The sequence below is a fragment of the Hippocampus comes genome, unplaced genomic scaffold, assembly GCF_001891065.2.
Source record: "Hippocampus comes isolate QL1 unplaced genomic scaffold, H_comes_QL1_v1.1 scaffold174, whole genome shotgun sequence".
NCBI classification, from domain to species: Eukaryota; Metazoa; Chordata; class Actinopteri; order Syngnathiformes; family Syngnathidae; genus Hippocampus; species Hippocampus comes.
This window is the reverse complement of record NW_017805983.1, coordinates 4,167,590-4,186,285: the sequence shown is the minus strand read 5'-3', so window position 1 is coordinate 4,186,285 and position 18,696 is coordinate 4,167,590. Positions and strand designations below refer to the sequence as shown.

General features: G+C 41.9%; 2 protein-coding genes across 8 annotated transcripts in view; one reads left to right on the top strand and one right to left on the bottom strand.

Annotated features, from left to right (window-relative positions):
• The first annotated feature begins 383 nt into the window (after positions 1-383).
• pkp1a (plakophilin 1a) lies at positions 384-15,812 on the top strand. Its single transcript, XM_019890890.1, has 15 exons — positions 384-692; positions 3,949-4,070; positions 6,586-6,753; positions 6,833-6,990; positions 7,071-7,212; positions 8,224-8,431; positions 8,506-8,674; positions 9,115-9,232; positions 10,085-10,249; positions 10,343-10,519; positions 11,537-11,690; positions 11,785-11,971; positions 12,787-12,871; positions 14,687-14,798; positions 14,920-15,812. Exons 1-14 carry the CDS (start codon positions 521-523, stop codon positions 14,759-14,761), a joined length of 2,100 nt encoding a protein of 699 aa, XP_019746449.1. The 5' UTR covers positions 384-520; the 3' UTR covers positions 14,762-14,798; positions 14,920-15,812.
• An 888-nt stretch (positions 15,813-16,700) lies between these two features.
• Positions 16,701-18,696, bottom strand: part of tnnt2a (troponin T type 2a (cardiac)) — an 8,086-nt gene continuing 6,090 nt past the window's right edge. For all 7 annotated transcript variants that reach the window (XM_019890893.1, XM_019890895.1, XM_019890896.1 and 4 more), the window contains exons 13-15: positions 18,550-18,640; positions 17,366-17,406; positions 16,701-16,900 (exon numbers count right to left, since the gene is read on the bottom strand). In XM_019890893.1, the coding sequence (XP_019746452.1) occupies positions 16,867-16,900; positions 17,366-17,406; positions 18,550-18,640 (166 nt within the window). In that variant the 3' untranslated portion in view covers positions 16,701-16,866. The remainder of the gene's footprint in view (positions 16,901-17,365; positions 17,407-18,549; positions 18,641-18,696) is intronic.

Sequence of the window (18,696 nt, the reverse complement as noted above, 5' to 3'; positions counted from 1 at the left end):
GGGGGGGGGGGGGGGGGGTAGAATGCTTATTCTTACCTAATATCTATTTAAATAACGTTGTTTCTTGCGGCAGTGAATTTTGGCATTCAAGCTAGAATCGTCACAATTGAAATAAGAAAAGCGAAACATTTCACTATTCTTACTGTATGTAGTGTTAGTGTGTAGTGTGCTCATGCACAACTACTCAAACCCTCACACACAGCTAAAATTCTCTCTTGCTTCATCCTGAAATATAAACACATTCTAAAATACGCGTTCCGGCGGCGTGTATAAATCGTTGGTACTGTGCAGCGTGCCCTCGTTTGCATGTTTTGCAGTAGTCAGTCCTCGTCATCGTGTCATCTGTCTAGCGCGTTCCCACCTCGACTGGGCGCGGCGCAGGACTAGGGTGGAGCGGATTCCACGCCTCTCGTGTTTTTGTGCGCACCTCCGCCGCGCGCTTGAAGCTCAGCTCAATTCAGGAGCCAGCTGGTTCGGACAAGCGAGCGTTTCGAACGATCGACCGAGCACCGAGCAAGAGATGATGCTTGCGGAGCCGCTGCGTTCGGCCATGACGATCGGGAGAGTCGAGGACACGTCGCTGGCTCTGCCGTCCGACGCCAGGCTGCACACTGGGGCTCACCGCGTGCTGGATCAAGTGCAGACTATCAAGAGGAGCAAATCCAAGCATGGCAAGAACGGCACTCCTACAAGTATGTAACAACTTTGCTACTAATAATCCTGCGCGGGTGCAACTTGGAAAACAGTCTCTTCCAACTAAGCAACACTCTGAAAAAGAAATTACCCAAATGCTGTTTTTAATTGACTCGTGCGCTGAGAGGAAACTCTTTGGACTCTTTAGAGGAAACTCTTTAGAACACATAAGCACTGGGAGATTTGCTTTACTTTGCGTAGACATTTTTATTACAGTATTATGTTTCCTTCTGTTTGTTGTGGGTGCTTTTCCCTTAACTTGTTTTCATCGCGTGGCCGTTACGGCTTCTCTTAAAGGGATATTATGACTAAAAATCATAAATGTTTCACCACAAAGCTACTCAGTATTGCAAATGCATGGAATGTATTTCAGCAGCAGTTTGGTTTAGACATAAGGAGACATGGAAAAAAAAAGATTTCACTTGATTGGTCCTTAAATTATTTATTTACAACGCATAAAGTGATATTATGTTAATCTCTCTGTGCCAGCGAGGTATATAGTGCAAGGCAGACCCATGAACTAGGTGACAGAAAGTGCACCATAAAATTATTTTTGGTTTTTATTTGTAGCTGTGGCACAATGTTTTTTTCAACAGTTAAATATCTTTCGTCTCTTAAAGTCATGATCTAAGTCATATTTTGACAAAGCAATATTTTTGATTTTGCCTTGAAAGCTTTTCCTCAGGATGTTGGCCACCTCTGCTAAAATCGGCTACACCCCGAGTTAAACTGATTCTTTATTTGTATCCCTGAAATGAACGAATCCAATCAAATCAGAATTTGGTCCCGGGATTTTTATTTTTTTATTTTTTTGTGAGTGTTTTCTGAAAAAAGAAAAAAAAGAGTCCATTATTTTAGTATAGCGGCGATATGTCCCTGGTCTCAGAAAAGGTCGGGAAACTTTAGGCTGTGCGTATGTAACGAATGCAACCTACAGTATATCACAATATGTACGATGGAGTCTTGGTTGGCCCTATTTCTGACACCCTAAAAGTATCTTCACTTTCAAAACTGCTACTTTAGTACCCTTTGATACTTGAGTTTTACTGCTTTTGGGGGCCTGAAAAAGATAAACAGTTCAGTTGCGGTATAGTCGTGCTGTTGTGCACAGAGAGACGGCATGAGATGCACTCCGGCTTCACCCTTTTTTGGGTCAATATGTGAATGTGATCTGTGGCCGCATCCGCTCAACGACTTGATGTCCGACTTTCCCTGCACGGGTGTTTTGCTCCCTTCAAGAGAGGAATGCAGCCCAGTGGCTTTAGAAGACCCCTCATACTCAGACACAAGCTTTTTCAGCTTGACTGCTTGCCTGAAAAGAAAGACAAAGCGGAGAGAAAAACTCTGAGAAAAGTTTCTTCTGTGAAGCTGAGAGTCCGAGTGCAGACGAGAAGCTGTCGGATAGCTTCTATACAGTCGCATGTAATCATTTGCTGACCCCCTTGTGACACGTGATCATGAGTGTGAAATGTGGTGTGCAGTCGATAAGATCACTTCGGGCCTAACCGAAAGATATTGGAATATTTGGCTTTGACAAATATTTGGCACTCATCTCGAGCTTGGCTTGATCAAGACAGAAAAGTAGGGCAAGTTTTTTTAGGTTGAAAATCCAGGTTGGTTTCATGATGTCTTCATGCTAACAGTCGCACATTAAGGCTTCCTAGTGAATGCACAACACGAGTGCAGAAAGAAAAATAGGCGTAACCACAACAACTATAACCAAGCTGATTAATTCCCCATTACCACATGTTGGCACATTACTGGTTTATCCAGTACAAGCTGTTTGATTGCTCTTCAGTCCAATGTGACAAAGATCATTTCATGGGTGGTTCTATTGATTCTATTTTTCCTGACATTATGGACTAATTTTTCCTATAGTTTGTTTGATCAAATAGCCGGATTGGAACATCCAGTCACCCCCCCAAATCAGTCTTTAACACGAAATATTCAGCATAGGATAGTACAATCAGCCCGAAAGAGCTTACGTGTACATATCATAGAATGGGACATGTTAGAGCAGGGGTGGAAAACCTCCAAGAGCTCACACAGACAAAGGGAAAAAAAAAGAAAACATTAGAAGCTACAAAACCCTTTACACATCTAAAGTGAGGATAACAATGCAGCTGTCAGATTTATGATAGATCTGCAAACTCAGGTCAGTTAGTGAAGCCCGGGTTTTAAAGCAAATGTGGTGATGTGACATCTAACTGTGATGCTGCATCCAGATGGAATAAGTTGCCAACAGAAGCAAAGTCAATCCCAACTGTAAATGCTTTTAAATGCTCTTAGTTGAAAACAGTGCTCCCTCCCCCGCTTTCTTTGATGAAAGGTCTTTTAAGCATGTTTTTAATGAATTTCACCATATGGTCTTTTAGTAAATGTAAGCTGCTTTAAGTTATTTTTGTACGTTGCTTTTAATTTTTAACGTTACGCCAGTGTACTTAATTTCAGTCATTTTTAGTAAGCTACTTTTGTTTGCTTTGCCTTTGAATGTCTTCAGTTGTTTTGTTTGGAAATACTTTTAAGTGCTTTTGGTTGTGTGAAGCACATTGAGTTGTCCTGCCTTACCTTGCAAAGACACGGAGAGCCACAAAAGAAAGATGAAAGAGCCACCTGTGACTCTGGAGCTGCAGTTTGCAGACCCCTGGGTTAAAGTATTGCTCGTATGACACATTTAGTTTTATTTTTTTGTTTTTTTTTTTTAATAACATACAAAGAGCAGAAAGCGTGGCGGAGAAACATCTTGGTAAAATATCCTTCAACACTGGAAACAGGGAGACAAACACACCATTATCCTTTAATGATTTCGTCAGTCTTTGTGCCATGATTAGCATGCGTTTATGAATCACGCATGACAAACAAATGAGCTGAAACAAGTTCATGCAGGTGACATGATGTCATATCTCTTTCACACTCAAGCACCAATGTGGGAATAGCATGAGAGAACCTCTTGGAACAGTTGTATTTTTTTAAAATTTTTTTTTTATGTTATTCTTTTTCCAACTTAATGACACACTGTGGCAAAGGTGGAAACATGACTCCTCTTGAAAACAATCAAGTTCCACTAATGGCCTTATTCTGTCATACGTACCTTTGATGCTCATGAAGTGGATCTTTTGTTTCCTTCTGTTCATCAAGACAGACATGTTTACCAATTGTTCTAGTGACATCCCGCCATGTTGTAGTGTACTTTTTGTTCCTTTATTTATTTATTTATTTATTCCTCCCACCCTCATCAGTGTCCTCTTTCCACAGGCCCCACTGTGTCGCCCTTGTCGCCACTGGACGAGTTTGGAACATTCCAGTTTTTGCCCACCAAAGCCAATGGCACCTTCGGTCGCAGTGTCTCAACCAAGTCGGCAGCGTACAACAAAGCGGTAATTGTTAATCCTGTGGAACACTCCCATTGCGTTTTGTGCACCTTGAGAGAAACAAAGCCAAACATTCTTCATAATGTTTTTCTGTTTAGTCATTCAAACATTTCCATGCTTCTGTAATTAATCATTAATGTATTGGATTAGGCTTCCTGACATGACCTGCATGCAAGCATGACTCTTGTCTGTATGCTCCTTGCGTTTGACTGGAAACCAGTCCTGGATGTACCCCCGACCCCTCCTCTTGCCAAAATTCATCTGGGATAGGCTCCACTTCAACCACAGCTCTAATGAGGATAGGTGGCATGGAAAATGGATGGATGGACTGTCAAATTATTCTCCCCTTTGAAAGGACTGGAAATGCTTATAATCCAGCCCTCGTGCTCCTTCTGGTTTGCGCACGTGGGCCACTGGGGGGCAACATAATAAATACAGCCACCCAGACACAAACCAGACACAAATGAAGAAGAGTTTCTCAACAAAGTGACTCAGTTGCTGCAGTCATATTTATTGTTTTTGTTTTTGTTATTTTATTTTATTTTCATCAATCCATCCATCCATTTTCCGATCCGCTTTTTCCTCACAAGGGTCGCGGGAGGTGCTGGAGCCTATCCCAGCCATCTTCGGGCAGTAGGCGGGTGACACCCCGAACCGGTTGCCAGCCAATCGCAGGGCACACAGAGATGAACAACCATCTGCGCTCACGCTCACACCTAGTGACAATTTAGAATGTTCAATCAGCCTGCCATTCATGTTTTTGGAATGTGGGAGGAGACCGAAGTACCCGGAGAAAACCCACGCAGGCCCGGGAGAACATGCAAACTCCACACATTTATTTTATTTTATTTTATTTTTTCACGAAACAAATATATGTCTGTGATTGTTTTATTGTTGCTGCAACATAAATGCTATTCTTTAGCCCCTATTTGGTATTTTGCATTGCGTGTCAGCATTTAGCAAGTGGACACTGAAAGCGTTGGGGTTGTTTTAAAATCACTAGTTTGAAGTCACATTATTTGATGTTTAGTTTGACAGTAAACTTCAACTCAGAGTGCTGCTTGAAGCCTCTCCTTTGAAGAATATTTTGCGATACAGTATATGTGAGAAACTGCTGATCGCTGATACGAGAGTTGCATCCCAAATTTTGGCTCCTAAATCCAAGCAAAACATTGGCTGAACCACGGTTTTACTGTTTCATGTTGCGGGAAGAATTCTATTGATTTCGAATGGTATCCATTAAACAAGGATGCTGAACATAGTTGTCTTCCGAGGTCAGTGCAGGTTAAACAAACGGACAATTGCAGTTAAACGGTAAGTTACGTGACTGCCTATCGATTGACCAGACAAACACAGGAAGACTTCACCAAACCAAAAAGGTTGTCTTGCTTTGTGAAAATGATGAGCTGACAATGTCCAAGTTTTGTTCTGTTACTGGCTGTCAACTTTATCTGTTACTCGTTAATTATGACACATACATAGAGTAATGTGTGTTTTGATGGAGCAGGTGACGCTGGAAAGAACCAATATTCCCAGACAGTTCCAGTGTTCCAATAGCTCCCCAGTTAATGTCTGGGCAATTGAATGCAGGCCATCAGTTGAAAGGTGTGTCTGTTTAATAGGAAGGCCTGCCAGCCTCTGGTGATTCATGATGAGCATGAACATTACTTAGTGTATGCACTCATGACCAGGCAGTTCTCATCTTCCTCACGCAACTTGCTTTGTCTCGCAGCAAGGTGATAATACAATATGAGAGAGAGAGAGAGAGAGAGAGAGAGAGAGAGAGAGAGAGAGAGAGATATCAAATAAAATTAACATTTTTCAAATAAAGTGCACTGAGTTGCAATCAACCTTATTGAAACACAGCATACAAGCTGTTTTTTTCTTTTTTTGGGGCAGGGGAGACAATAAACACATTGTCCATGTTTATCGTCCTCCCCTCATAATACAGTAAGTACTACATTAGATAACTGTAAAATTTAAGACCTGTGTGCTCTGAAGCAAGTCGAAGAAAAAAACAGGATGCAGAAGGCCAATGCCATTTAGGTAACAGCGATATTGCATTCGGCATTAATCATTTGCAGTGATTAATTATGGTGCATATTTACTGAGATGTCATCAGAGGACACGGCGAGACATTCACAAACAAAATTAACTGATGACGCAACAATCTGTAATTAGATACGATTTTAATTGCACCGGCTGGGTCTGTGAATTCAGGTTGTGCCAGTGCTGCGCACAAAGCACTGCTGTCTTTAGCTGCTCTTGTGGGCAGTCTCCAGTTGCAGCTATTATGTTTCCTGCTCTTGGTCTGTGTGATTGTTCTGTGCTTTCTGCTGCCCTCCACATAAACAGAAGAGTGAAAGAAAAACAAAAGCCTGCAGCCTTGCTACTGAGTCCTCTCCCACCTGGTGCGCATGAGGAAAAATAAACTTTATCCACATTAACCCAGCACATAAGCCCGTTTTCACATTGCTGTTTCTCCAAATAAAACAGAGCTTCTCTCCCCCCCGTTTTGTAGCAATATGCCCAAAAGAGTCGGTCTCTGTCCACAAAAAGCCTGGGAGCAAGACACCTCAGCACCACTGGTGGATGGGAACAACAAATCAATGCTTCCAACTGGCCTCAAAATACCGTCGGGATGAAACCCAGCCGCAGTGATCCCGCCTTGGCTCCTGCGAGCATCAGGGTGATCACTTTTTCTCCTGGGAAGTTGCTGACATGTTTTTATCATTCATTTCAGTTCATTTGCATTTGTTATTTGGCAGAGAGCCAAAGGGCAGACCACCCAGACTCAAGTCAAGAGACTTAGCACGTACTCCACGAGCAATGGCTTCCCCACGGCAATGGGCCAACAGCGGTTTTTAGAAGCGCCTCCCGACCAGTCTCAGTTTATCAAAACGTCCAGGATGGAACAGCAATCAGCGTGAGTTTATTTCTTGTAGCCATATCGGATGCAACAGAAGAAACGTGCGCTCCTACTAAACTGCATGTGTGCATCTGCAGCATCAACAGTTCACTGAACGCATCGGATTTGACAATCAAGGAAGCTGTCGAGTTCTTGTCTCACCCTGAGGAGAAGTTCCAGCAGTGTGGTGCCACCATCATTCAGCAAACCACTTTTAAAGACGATCGTGCCAAACAAGAGGTCAGAGCGTAAAAGCGAGCTTTTTGAAGCAAGTACCATATTTTCCGCACAATCAGGCGCACCTCAAAGCATTTAATTTCTCAAAAGCCGACAGTGTACGTTATAATCCGATACTCTTTATATATGGATCAATATTCTGATTTCTTGGACGTCGTATTTTAAATGTTCTGTAAAGTGCTTTGTTACAGCTGCAGCGGTTGTGTATTGTATGATAATGTATTCCCTTTAGCGTAGCTCCATCTAGTGGATGCATAACGTAACCACAGCCACTATTGTAGCTTCTATTCTATGCGCCTTATAAAGCGGTGCGCCTTATATATGAAAACAGTTTCAAAATAGACCATTCATTGAAGGTGCGCCTTATACTCCGAAGCGCCTTTTCGAAATGTTGGAACCGCAAGTCCTTGGCGCGTCGGCTTCTCCTCAATTGCTAAACTAGCACAAGCTCGTCAAGGTATCTATCTCTGCTCCTGGTTCTGGTTAGGAATTATGGAGCTGCATTTTGGGAGCGGGTGAAGTGTCTTTACAAGACTCCCGTGGATAGTCTATTCGCAAAGAATTGGAAAAATCCTCGTGGTCACAAAAGCACGAGCTACCTTATCGGCAACAGCAAGCGGCAGGAAATTACAATGGTTTCTTTCCTTTTTCTCAAGTAAAACAATGCTGTTTTTGACACTATGTGTGGAAGTTAATCGACGAATCGGGTGTGCCCACGATTGTGTCTGCCGAGCGGGCAAAATAGCTGCGCCTTTCTACACCAACACTGTGGATAGCAATGACTGCGATTATTATTGTGGCTTCAGCAAAAGAAGTAAGAAATAAGAACGATAAAATTCTCGTCTATTCAGCAAAGCAATCTCTTGAAGTCCAGCTTTCTTCAAACCACAAAAAGCAAATTCTGCTGGATGTTAACATGACCAAAGGAGTCCATCACGTATCACTGCAGCTTCAAATGCAGCACTGGATTAGTGTCTGCACTCCCATAGCCCAATGCGAATGTTTCTCAATCAGGTTCTCCAGCTTGGCGGGATCCCCACTCTGGTGACTCTGCTGCGCAGCCCCAGTCCTGCTGTGAGTCAGGCCGCCGCTGGAGCCTTGAGGAACCTGGTGTTCAAGAACCACAAGAACAAGCTGCAGGTTCAACACTGCGGCGGTATCGCCAAAGCCCTGCAGTTACTAAAGGAGACCGACTGTAGTGAGACACAGAAGCAGATCACAGGTGCCGTATTTGAACACGGGCAAAATATCACGCAGGGCGAGGGGAAAAACGAAGGTTTTCTTTGACAATGTTAGGCCTGCTGTGGAACTTGTCCTCCGCCGATGAGCTAAAGGGGGAACTTATCGCCACGGCGCTGCCCGCCCTGACCGAGAACGTGGTGGTGCCGTTCACCCGCTGGTCGGACGACAGCGTCACCAACAACATCCACCCTGAGGTTTTCTACAACACCACCGGGTGCCTGCGGTGAGAGCGCTTCAGGATATCATGGAAAACACTTTTGCCCATAGGCTTGTCATAAAGTAGTGGAAAGCGGAATCTCAAATAAAAAGGGATTCGTCATCCAGTTGAAGGCCCAGGCATTATTTAGGACGCTCTTTTTATTCTCACGAGTAGGACAACTTGGGCATACCAGTGAGACAAACTACGTGTTACGCAATGAGGCAAAACTACAAACCGCAACGAGTAGTTTTGTGAAATGTCTGTAGTTTTCAACGAGTGCACTGTTTTGGTTTAGTCGCGAATTGATTTACTTGGTGAGGACAAAGAGTGAACTATTTATGACTTTTCATAGGATTTGTACAGCAGGATGGGCCTTTTGTTCACTTCTGTAGACTTCAAACTGAATACAAAGCTGCCCTTCTTATGAAAGAATCTCACTGAGCCAAAGCCTCAAATGTTTGCAGCAACCTGAGCTGCGCTCAAGTGAGAGAGAGGACGGCCATGAGAGACTGCCGTGGACTTATCGACTCCCTCATGTGCTACCTTCAGTCCTGCGTGGCTGACAACAACCCCGATGACAAGGTTTGGCCGGCTCATTCTCTGAAAGGCCCGCATGCTGTTGTGGCAGAGCTTAAAATGGGTGCTAGTCAGTGCTCAGACAAGTCATTTTATCAATCCCTTGCCCTTGGTCTGCCAATTGACATTGGTGCAGCATTGCAAAATTGCTGACTGGCAAGAAATTTTCCTGCCCCTGCCGGAGCGGCGTGGTGGCCATAAATCTTCTCAAACTGGCGCTGAACTGCAGTCAGGGACAGAAAAACTTCTTGCCAGGCGGCAATTTTGCAACACTGCACCAATGTCAGTTGGCTTGCAAAAACTGTACAGCCTAAGCCGTCACCTCTGATGCCCTCACGTCTCCATAAAAGAAACCTGCAATAGAAAGAAGGAAACGTATAGCGTTCTTTGTGTGTTATTAACCACAGTAAAATAATTTTTAAAAACTTCAAGATCATGTTATGACATTCGCCTCATTGGCTGTCTGACTGGAATGATCAGTAGTGTGAACTGCACTCCCATGCCTCATGTGACGCTCACAGTTTATATAATGAATTCATGCTTCAGATCATTTGCACGCACAAGCAACTCCTTTTTAAATGGGTTGCACTGGCTTTTCCTGTCAATCTAGCCTTCGGCATCTGTACACAGTTGAGAGTGTTCAACCTTTGTTATTCTCGAAATGGATACAAGGAAAGGTAGCCTGTGTTCGGTTGCTTAAATCTTTAGTCATCATAAAGGGAATTCTTGAGTATGTCCAGGCGCAGCTGAATAAATTAGAATGTCATCCAATTCAGTCGTTCAATTCAAAAAGTGAAACTTAAATATTAAATAGATGGATTGACTTGAACTTTCTCCCTGTCCGTGCCCTTCATGTAGTCTGTGGAGAATTGTGCATGCATCCTCCATAATTTGACCTACCAGCTGGAGAGCGAGTCCCCCAAGTGCTTTGCTGACTTCATCCCTACGACAGAGAGCCAATCTGGCAGGAGAAGCCCGACGGTCGGATGCTTCAGCCCCAAGAGCGGCAAGGTTCAAAAGCAGGTCAATAACAACCCCAAAAAAAATGAAATTACTGAAACCCCGCGGACCATCTTGTCTAAGGTGACCAGGTCCTCCTCCTCTTCTTCTCTTCAGTTTTCATTTGATAACGTTCGAGGAATGCTCAACGAAGGTGACCCGACAGGTGCCAAGTGGTTGTGCCATCCCAAAGCCATGCAGACCTACTTGTCTCTGCTCAGCTCGTCTCAGAAAGACGCCACCTTGGAGGCGTGCTGCGGTGCGCTGCAGAACCTGACTGCCAGCAAAGACCTTGTAAGTCCTTTTGTAGATACAGAACACAGTGGGTATAAAAAGTCGACACGCCTGTGTTCAATTGTTAGGTTTTTATGATGTAGATAAAATAAAATAAAATGTAGATGTTTTAGTTGGCTTTTCCTGACATTTTTCTGGTTTTGAAGAAACGTCTGAAGGTTTTGTGCTAACAGTGACTCATATTTAAAAATGTTAATGATTACCTCCACCTTGTTTAAGGCCCCACTTTTGCCTGAAGGACCCCCCCCCCCTTCCCCCAATTCATTCATTTTGCTGCCAGCACCCTTTCCTGTAGGGATAGTGTTCTTTTGGTGATGACAAGTATTGTTTTTGCCACATTCGAATCAAGGCCAAAATGTTCAATCTTGGTTTCATCAGATCATGCACGTTTTCCACAAGGCTGTGAGATTTAAACAAAAAAAAGTTTTAAGCTGGTTTATCCATTCATTCATTCATTTTCCGATCCGCTTATCCTCACAAGGGTCGCGGAGGCTGCAGGAGCCTATCCCAGCTGTCTTCGGGCATAAGATGGTTGATCTTTTTTTTTATTTTTTGTGTTGCTATTACAAAAAACATGTCATTTGAAGCAGGGATGTGTCAACCTTTTAGCTAGTCTTAGTGATTGCTCAAGTTATGTTGTTCAATTCATTTTCCAAAGAGGTTTCGTAAAATAAATACTTAATATCTCAACAGTATTAAAAGTAAAGAGAATTTTGGAACAGATTTTCGCACACACGTACCCAAAAAAAAAAAAAAATTGACGTCGACACACATGATTTGCCTTTAGCTGGCAATGCAAAACGATGTGGCAGATCGGATCTGGCCCCGGGGTCTGGAGTGTAGCAGCTGTGTTCTGTGGCGAAGCACGAACAGGATTTGAAAGCCCTTTGGGAAGCAATTCCAACTGACAATCTACTGTATTGTCAGCATTACGGAGAAAAGCGTGAATATGCATATTTTGCGTAAGACAGCGCAATGAAAGACGCAACTTCAACTCATGAAATCTGTCTCTTCCAGGGGTCCAGTGCCATGAGCCAGATTCTGGTCCAGAAGTTGGGGGCTCTGATGCACATTGCCCCTCTGTTGAGGTCACCTAAGTCAAGCCTGCAGAAGGCCGCTGTGTCCCTGCTGGGTAACATTGGTCGAACCAGCGGCTTGCAGGCCACCATGGGTGAGAAGCGTCACATGTTATGCAGAACCATGCGCGATCTGTAGTCGTCTCCTTTCCAGGCAGCAGCGCTGAGTGTCTCGTGTCTTTTGTGTAGCAAAGCAGGTTTTGCCAGAGCTCACCAGCCTCCTCGCTGCCGGCCCCCGAGAGCTGGGCCACTCTGATGAAAACATAGCGACAGCTTGCAACACAGTGCGCAATCTCATGATGGCGGACACGGAGGTCAACAAGAAGTTTATCGATGCCGATTTGGTGTCATCACTGGCTGACCTCAGTGGGAATGGGTGGGTTTCTAAGATTTGAAACTGAAGCCAAGGTGAAATAAGCCTCTCGCCCGCCGCAGACGTGTCCCAAATGTGACCGAATTGGACAATTGCTGTACTTGGAAAATTTGTAGTGAACCACAAACAACATTTAATGCCCTGGGCGTTCTAGCTTATTATAGTTATGCAAAAAGAGAAAACAAGCTCGAAATAAAGGGGAGTGTGACAATGTCAATGATGACCTCATTCATTGACTGTATAAGTGCATTTCACTGACACTCTCCACGCTTCCCTTTTTAGCCATGCATACATACATGTGACATTATAAATGTAGTTAAGTGTGTGTATGTGTGTGTGTTTTATATTTATAAATAAACAGACAAAACACACACACACACACACACACACACACACACACACACACACACACACTGTATAAACTGTAATGGCACAGCTTGCTTGGCAGAAGCTAGATGAATCTCACTTTGTAACTGGAAACCAAAACTCACGTGACACGACATGGCATTTGTATTGACTGTTGTGATGCTGTTCATGTGCTATCAAAATTTCGAATCGCATTAAAACTAGTTGCCGCTCTTGAAAACTAGGAGCAGAATGCTCCACACTGAGCGACAGTTGGGTCGCTTTGGGCCGCGTCGCTTGGTGTACGGTGGGGCCAAAGTTTTAGCTTATTCAAATAAACTGTTTGTCGACATTTGGAAACCAAACAGGGATGTATCTTGTGAAACTCCATCTGGAAGGTTACAATATGGCTTAAAATATGTAGTCATTTCAGAGAATTGTTTTTTTTTTTTTTTCTCATCTTCTTCTTCCAGCTCTTTTCCCAAAGCCAGCAAAGCAGCCTCTGTGCTCCTCTACCACTTATGGAATGACAAGAACTTACAAAGCATCTTGAAAAAGGTACATAACAAAAACAGTACAATACAACATGCACAGTTAACTCTTTTGGGTCCGCAGCCGCATGCACACACACACACACACACACACACACACACACACACACACACACACACACACACACACACACACACACACACACACACACACACACACACACACACAAAACATGGCTAGTAGTGTGTATTCTCGTGTGTTTTATTAGTCTGGCTGCACATTCACTTTCTCTGTCCAGCCCCACCCAAGTTCTTTCGTGAACACGGAAACAGTCTGTTTGGAATCCTGGCAGACTGGTTCGCAGCACTCGCCATCTATTGTGGGAGGAGTAATGGAGGAAAACTGAGACATTAAAAAAAGGGCAGGACACAAAGATTCTGAAATGTAGCCGTCAAGAAGACAAGCACAGTCTGCTACTTTGCATAAAGAGAAATGTGACATGCTGAATGGCGCATATTTTTGAGCAACAAGATCTCAACTAAAGAAGGGAAAACATGTACAAGTAATATTGCAGTGATTCTTTAAGTGTGTTACAGTTAGCACTCATGGTACAAAAAAAAAAACACTACAAAAGTGCAGTGCAGTTAAGTACAATTTAATTGCATTTTAATTTTAAACAATTTTTATTTAAGTACAATTTAATGGAACTTATTTGTGTGCAGTATATATTTTTATTTGTATCGTAATCCATAATACATGTTAATAAAAGATAATTGCTGTAAACATGTGGAAAGACGGAGACCTGTCCAAATAGTCAATTGTGGAGATGCAGCATTTTTTCACCAATTCAATTTTTTTTTTTTTTTTTTTTTTAAATGGCTAAAACAGCACCCAGCGATGCACTTGAACATCCAGCGCATGTGTTGCCCTTCCCCCGTTATATAAGAGCTGAGCACCTGTGTTGTCATCAGTGGCTCTCAGGCACAATTATGATTTACTAGTTATAATTACTTGCAGCATTTCTACCAATGCAGCATGCAGTTAGGTAATTAACTATGCCTACACCCAGAAAAAAATGCATCTACTCTGGATGCCACTATTTATAAAACAGCTTGTTTTTTTAGTTTAATTTCTGAAGTATTTGGCATTTTGTGTTTTTCAGGCTATTGTAATATATTGAAACGTAAAGCATTGTGTGTATATAGCTAGCAGGAAGCATGTGCTCTAAAGTCTGTTGTGGTGTGAGCCACAGGTTGAATAACATTGCCACCGTCTTGAAAAGCGGTTAACTTTCCCGAAAGTGTCCCTGTTATGCGGACTTAATATTGAACGATCCTGCTGCTGGGTCGAGGCATCCGGAAGCCTGTTAGCCCCCTAGCTAGCTGGTGGCTAGCGCTCAATGTTTCAACGCCAGCATTTTGTTTGTCACCGGCTTTAAACGTCTATATTTTTATGGCTCAAACATGTCATGATGTGCAGGCATAAGAAAGACGAAAGACAAATACAGTACTGTACATTCATTATGTATTTGATTGACAAATGAAAGCTGAGCGTGGAGTGTTTTCAGCGTTTTCTGCAGACTTGTTCACATAGCCAAGAGAATGTCTCAATTTTATATCCTGTTCAATCCATTCAGATTTGACAGGCTTCTTAGCAAAACTCTTCTCTATGGCGTGCCAATTTTATAAGACGTTTTTGTTTTCACTTCACAAGGTCTTCAGTTTTAGTCATGAATCACGATGTTGTTGCTAGCATAGCTTATTGTTTTGGAGGTTGTTTGTTGTAAACATTTGCACTTGAGAATGTTCACAACCGCTAAATGAGTCTTGTCAAGGTGGACTTCCTCTAACTGCTCATGTTTTTGAACTGTCTGATCCACAGATAGGAATGAGCAAGTCATTATTCGTCAACGACAGCACAACGGCGGCGTACAGGTCCGTGCAGATTATCGAGTGATGTGGAAGCTGGGGAGCGACGCCACGTTTGCCCAGAGGTATACTATTGGAATGCCTGTGTGTTCACAATTGAGGGTTGGTAAATGCACAGCAGTGGGATTAATTCCTCCTTTCATTTTACCTCTGCCTCTTTTCATGGATCTTTGTGTGTGCGTCTAGATGGAAATCAGCATGTTAAGACACTGTTGAGGCCACACCCTTGCGACATGGAGGGTAAAATTATCGCCTTCACAACCGGCGCACTAAAAGGGCTTGAGCAATTCTGAATCTTATCATTGCTCTACATATTATGTTGGAAGAAAAAAAAACCCTTTGAAACGTCATTATTAATCCTGCGGTGTTGTATGTATTTAATTTGGATTGGTTTGCATCTGTGTATAGAAATGGGCAAGTGTGTTTAGTTTTTGTTTTTTGCTTGGTTAACTTGCGTGTGAGGTTTTTTTATGGCTTCTGTTGAGTAGTATGTGTATGTCGTGAAAAAGGTTAAATATATCACTTCTAATCACATCTTTCTTGTGACCTTGAGGACTCAGGAGATGATGATGATTATGAATGAAAGAAAAATGGGAACGTGTGCTTTGTTAATTTAATTTCTTGCTAAACACTGAGTTACGGGGAAATTGTTTTAGTTTACCAGAATGATATTAAAGGAGAAATCTATCCCATGTAAGACAGTTGGCCTAGCCTGGCTTGGTATAAGTTAGCATTAGCCTTTAAATCAGGAGGAGACGTTAGGATCTCCTCAAATGATCACGACTTAAAATGTTCTTACTCATTGGTATATTTTGAAACATGAAAATAGGACAAACTATGTTACACTGTGGAAACATGTGACACGGTTACATTGCGTTTGCTATATTAACCCGCTACTGGCAACTCATTAAACTCACCGCGACAGTATGTTTAACGATGTGTACAATTAACTCTGAATGTTCCTTTTCTGTTAATGTTATAAGCAGGCAAATTAATTGATTTATATTTCATGTTCCACCTTGCTTATTTTTTAACATGTTTTTTCTGTTTTATGAATAAAATGAGGAATTCAAAACACAGAATTGGTATTTGGGAATTCTTTTTATCATGCCCAACCATTCCATAGTCTAATGAATAAACTTAAGCAAACAAATGGAACAAAGACGTCGCAAATCGTTACTCTATTGCTCAAGTCATTCTTGGAAAACAAGACAAAACAACACAAAGGGTGAGTTCAGTTTCCTCGAGTCATCTTTTGCGGGTTATCATGAACCTGGGTGACTGTGAATCTATACAAAGGATTAAAAAAAAAAAAAAGTTTTGAACAACACATTGGTATTTTTCCAATAATGTTGTATGCATTTATGCTATTGCGATAACAAAATGGAGATGGTTGACAATTATCGTTCTCTCTTTTCATGAGTAGATTTAATTTGACTGCTTTGAAATTAGGACACGCCGATGCAGTTAAAGTTTTGTTGAAATGTATAAGAGGCATATACTTACCAGCATTTACTGTCACTCAGTCACGGAAGAACTGCTTTTTTTCTGTACACCAAATCTGCAATGGTAATCTAGTCATATTTTTGCACAACAAACGATGTAATGATACACCGTCACATTTCTCACTACAAACCTGGTACAAGGTACAAACTCGTTGAAATCCAAATCTTTTTTTTTTTTTTTTTTAATGTATTTCCCCCTTTGCATGTCTTTACACCTCAAGTTCCCTGTTTCTTGTTCATGGTTTTTATTGATCATTGAATGAAGACTTCCAGCATTTTCTTGAACCTCAGCTATGTGTCAGTTTTGTGACCTTGGGATCATTTCAACAGTCCCAGTCAAGTCAGTGCCTGTCTCTCATAAGGAACCCGTCTCATTTTTTCTTTGCTTTCGGCTTTTTGGGCTTTTCATTCCGACGGTGCTGTGTCAAGAGGTGAACTTGCCCAGATTGACTGTTCACAAAGTCAAGAGAAAAAAAAAATGAAATGATTTATTCAACATCCATAAATACAGTAATGGTAAGTCATGATGCAGCCTGTGTATACGTGATGGCTGTTATTTGGAAAGAGTTGCGAGTGAGGATTGGTTTGAGCTTGCTTGATTTCAACCTCCATCTTATTCCAGCTTCATTTATTTCCTCAGGCCTCTCTTGGTCCTCTTGGATCTGTGGAAAACACAGAGCGCATTCGCAAACAGCCTTTCTTGCTCTCATTCTCATCATCCTGCCGTTCCAAAAATAACACGTCAGTTAGCAGTACGTTGTGTGAAACATTCTGTGCCGGAGGTGTGGACTCTTGACAGCTGCGCCGCACCCAACCATGCAGCCAGCTCATCCAGTTAGAACAATCAGAACAGGAATGCTCCCCATTACTCCCTTTTTAGTCATATTGCAGCATCATCAAAGCGGGAGTTTACTCAGCAGAGACGTGCACAATTCAGTGGACGAGCTCCTTTTGGAAATTAACGTGAAATGTTATGGGTTCTGCTCAAAAAGATACTAGTTCAATGGTTGCTATTCCACTTAATCAAAAAAACAAAACAACACTTAATATGAATGTTCATTTTGAAGAAAGATGACATGCAGGCTGCAGGCAGGAGCTGCATGAAATGAAATTTTGAGTGTTTATACGTTTTCTGGTGGTCACTGACACGGTTCCGGAGTACGTTGATCTGCAAAGAAGAAAAGATCAAAGTTTGACTTCGGCATGTTATGTATTCACATCAGGTACACCTGCATTGTAGAGTGACATTAACAGTGGATCGAAAAAAAGGCGACACACAAAAGTCCACACAGCTTTTTTTTCTCCACCATTCCTGTGCAACACAATTTAATTTTTCAAAATCTCTTTGAGGAAAGAAAAACAAAAGTTGCGATTATGTGGTGACACAAGTGGGCACATCCACTTGTAACTGGCGGTGTGGCTGTGTTCGCAATTAACCATTCACAATCAAACACATGTTAAATGGAAGTCAGTACACACCTGCCGCCATCTAACCTGCCTCTGATTAATGCCAAACAATTTAAAAATGTTCTAGTAGGCTTTTCCTGACTTTTTTTTTTTTGCTTCCCTCAGAGGCTACAATGTTTGTAACTGCACTTGTACTGCACTGTACTTAACTAGATTTTGCAGGTACAGTATCTGTACATTTATGTGAGTATTTATTTTTCTAATGATTTTTATTCCCATTCTCTACATTTGAAAACTGTTATCTGTACTTTCTGCCCCACCAAAGCTTCTGATGTTTACATTTTTCCCATCAAGTCTGGAAAAAATACACAAGGTGTAACATTAGCTCATTTAGCATTTTAGTCACTCAGTTCGGAACCTTAGAAAAGCAATGGGAAGACATTTTGAGAGGTGATCCTGCCAATGCTAGCTAGCTCTTAGACAACATGTCATCAAATAATATCAAATAATGATGAGATCAGCATCACAACACATACTCAAAACATTGTTACCACATACTTTGTCAATATAACTCAGAAAAAAATATATTTTTTTTGTCAATATGTCCTGTGACCACCATGAAAAGTAACAATAAAAAAAAAAAAACTATTTTGTAAGCAGAGAAGTTATCAAAACAGGAATTATACTATACTTTTTTCTTAAGTACTAATATACATATCTGGGTCTGCTTATATGCTTTTGCTTAAGCGTAGGTGTTAAATATGTACTTGTACTTTTATCAGTCATTTTTATACAAGTATGTTTATATCTACCTGGAGGGAGTACTTTTGCCACTTCTGTCGAGCTCCCAATTTTTGCATTGTTAACAAGGTCACCCGCTCACAAAATACAGATGTACACGTACCTCATATTTTTTGCTGGTGATCTGGTATTGCAGCTCAAACTTCTCAGCTTCCAGCTCTTTCATCCACTCCCAGAGCTCCTTCGCTTTCGCTCTGTGAGTCAGCAAAGCAAACAAAGGAAAGGTGTGTTTGTACTTTTTAGAGAATAG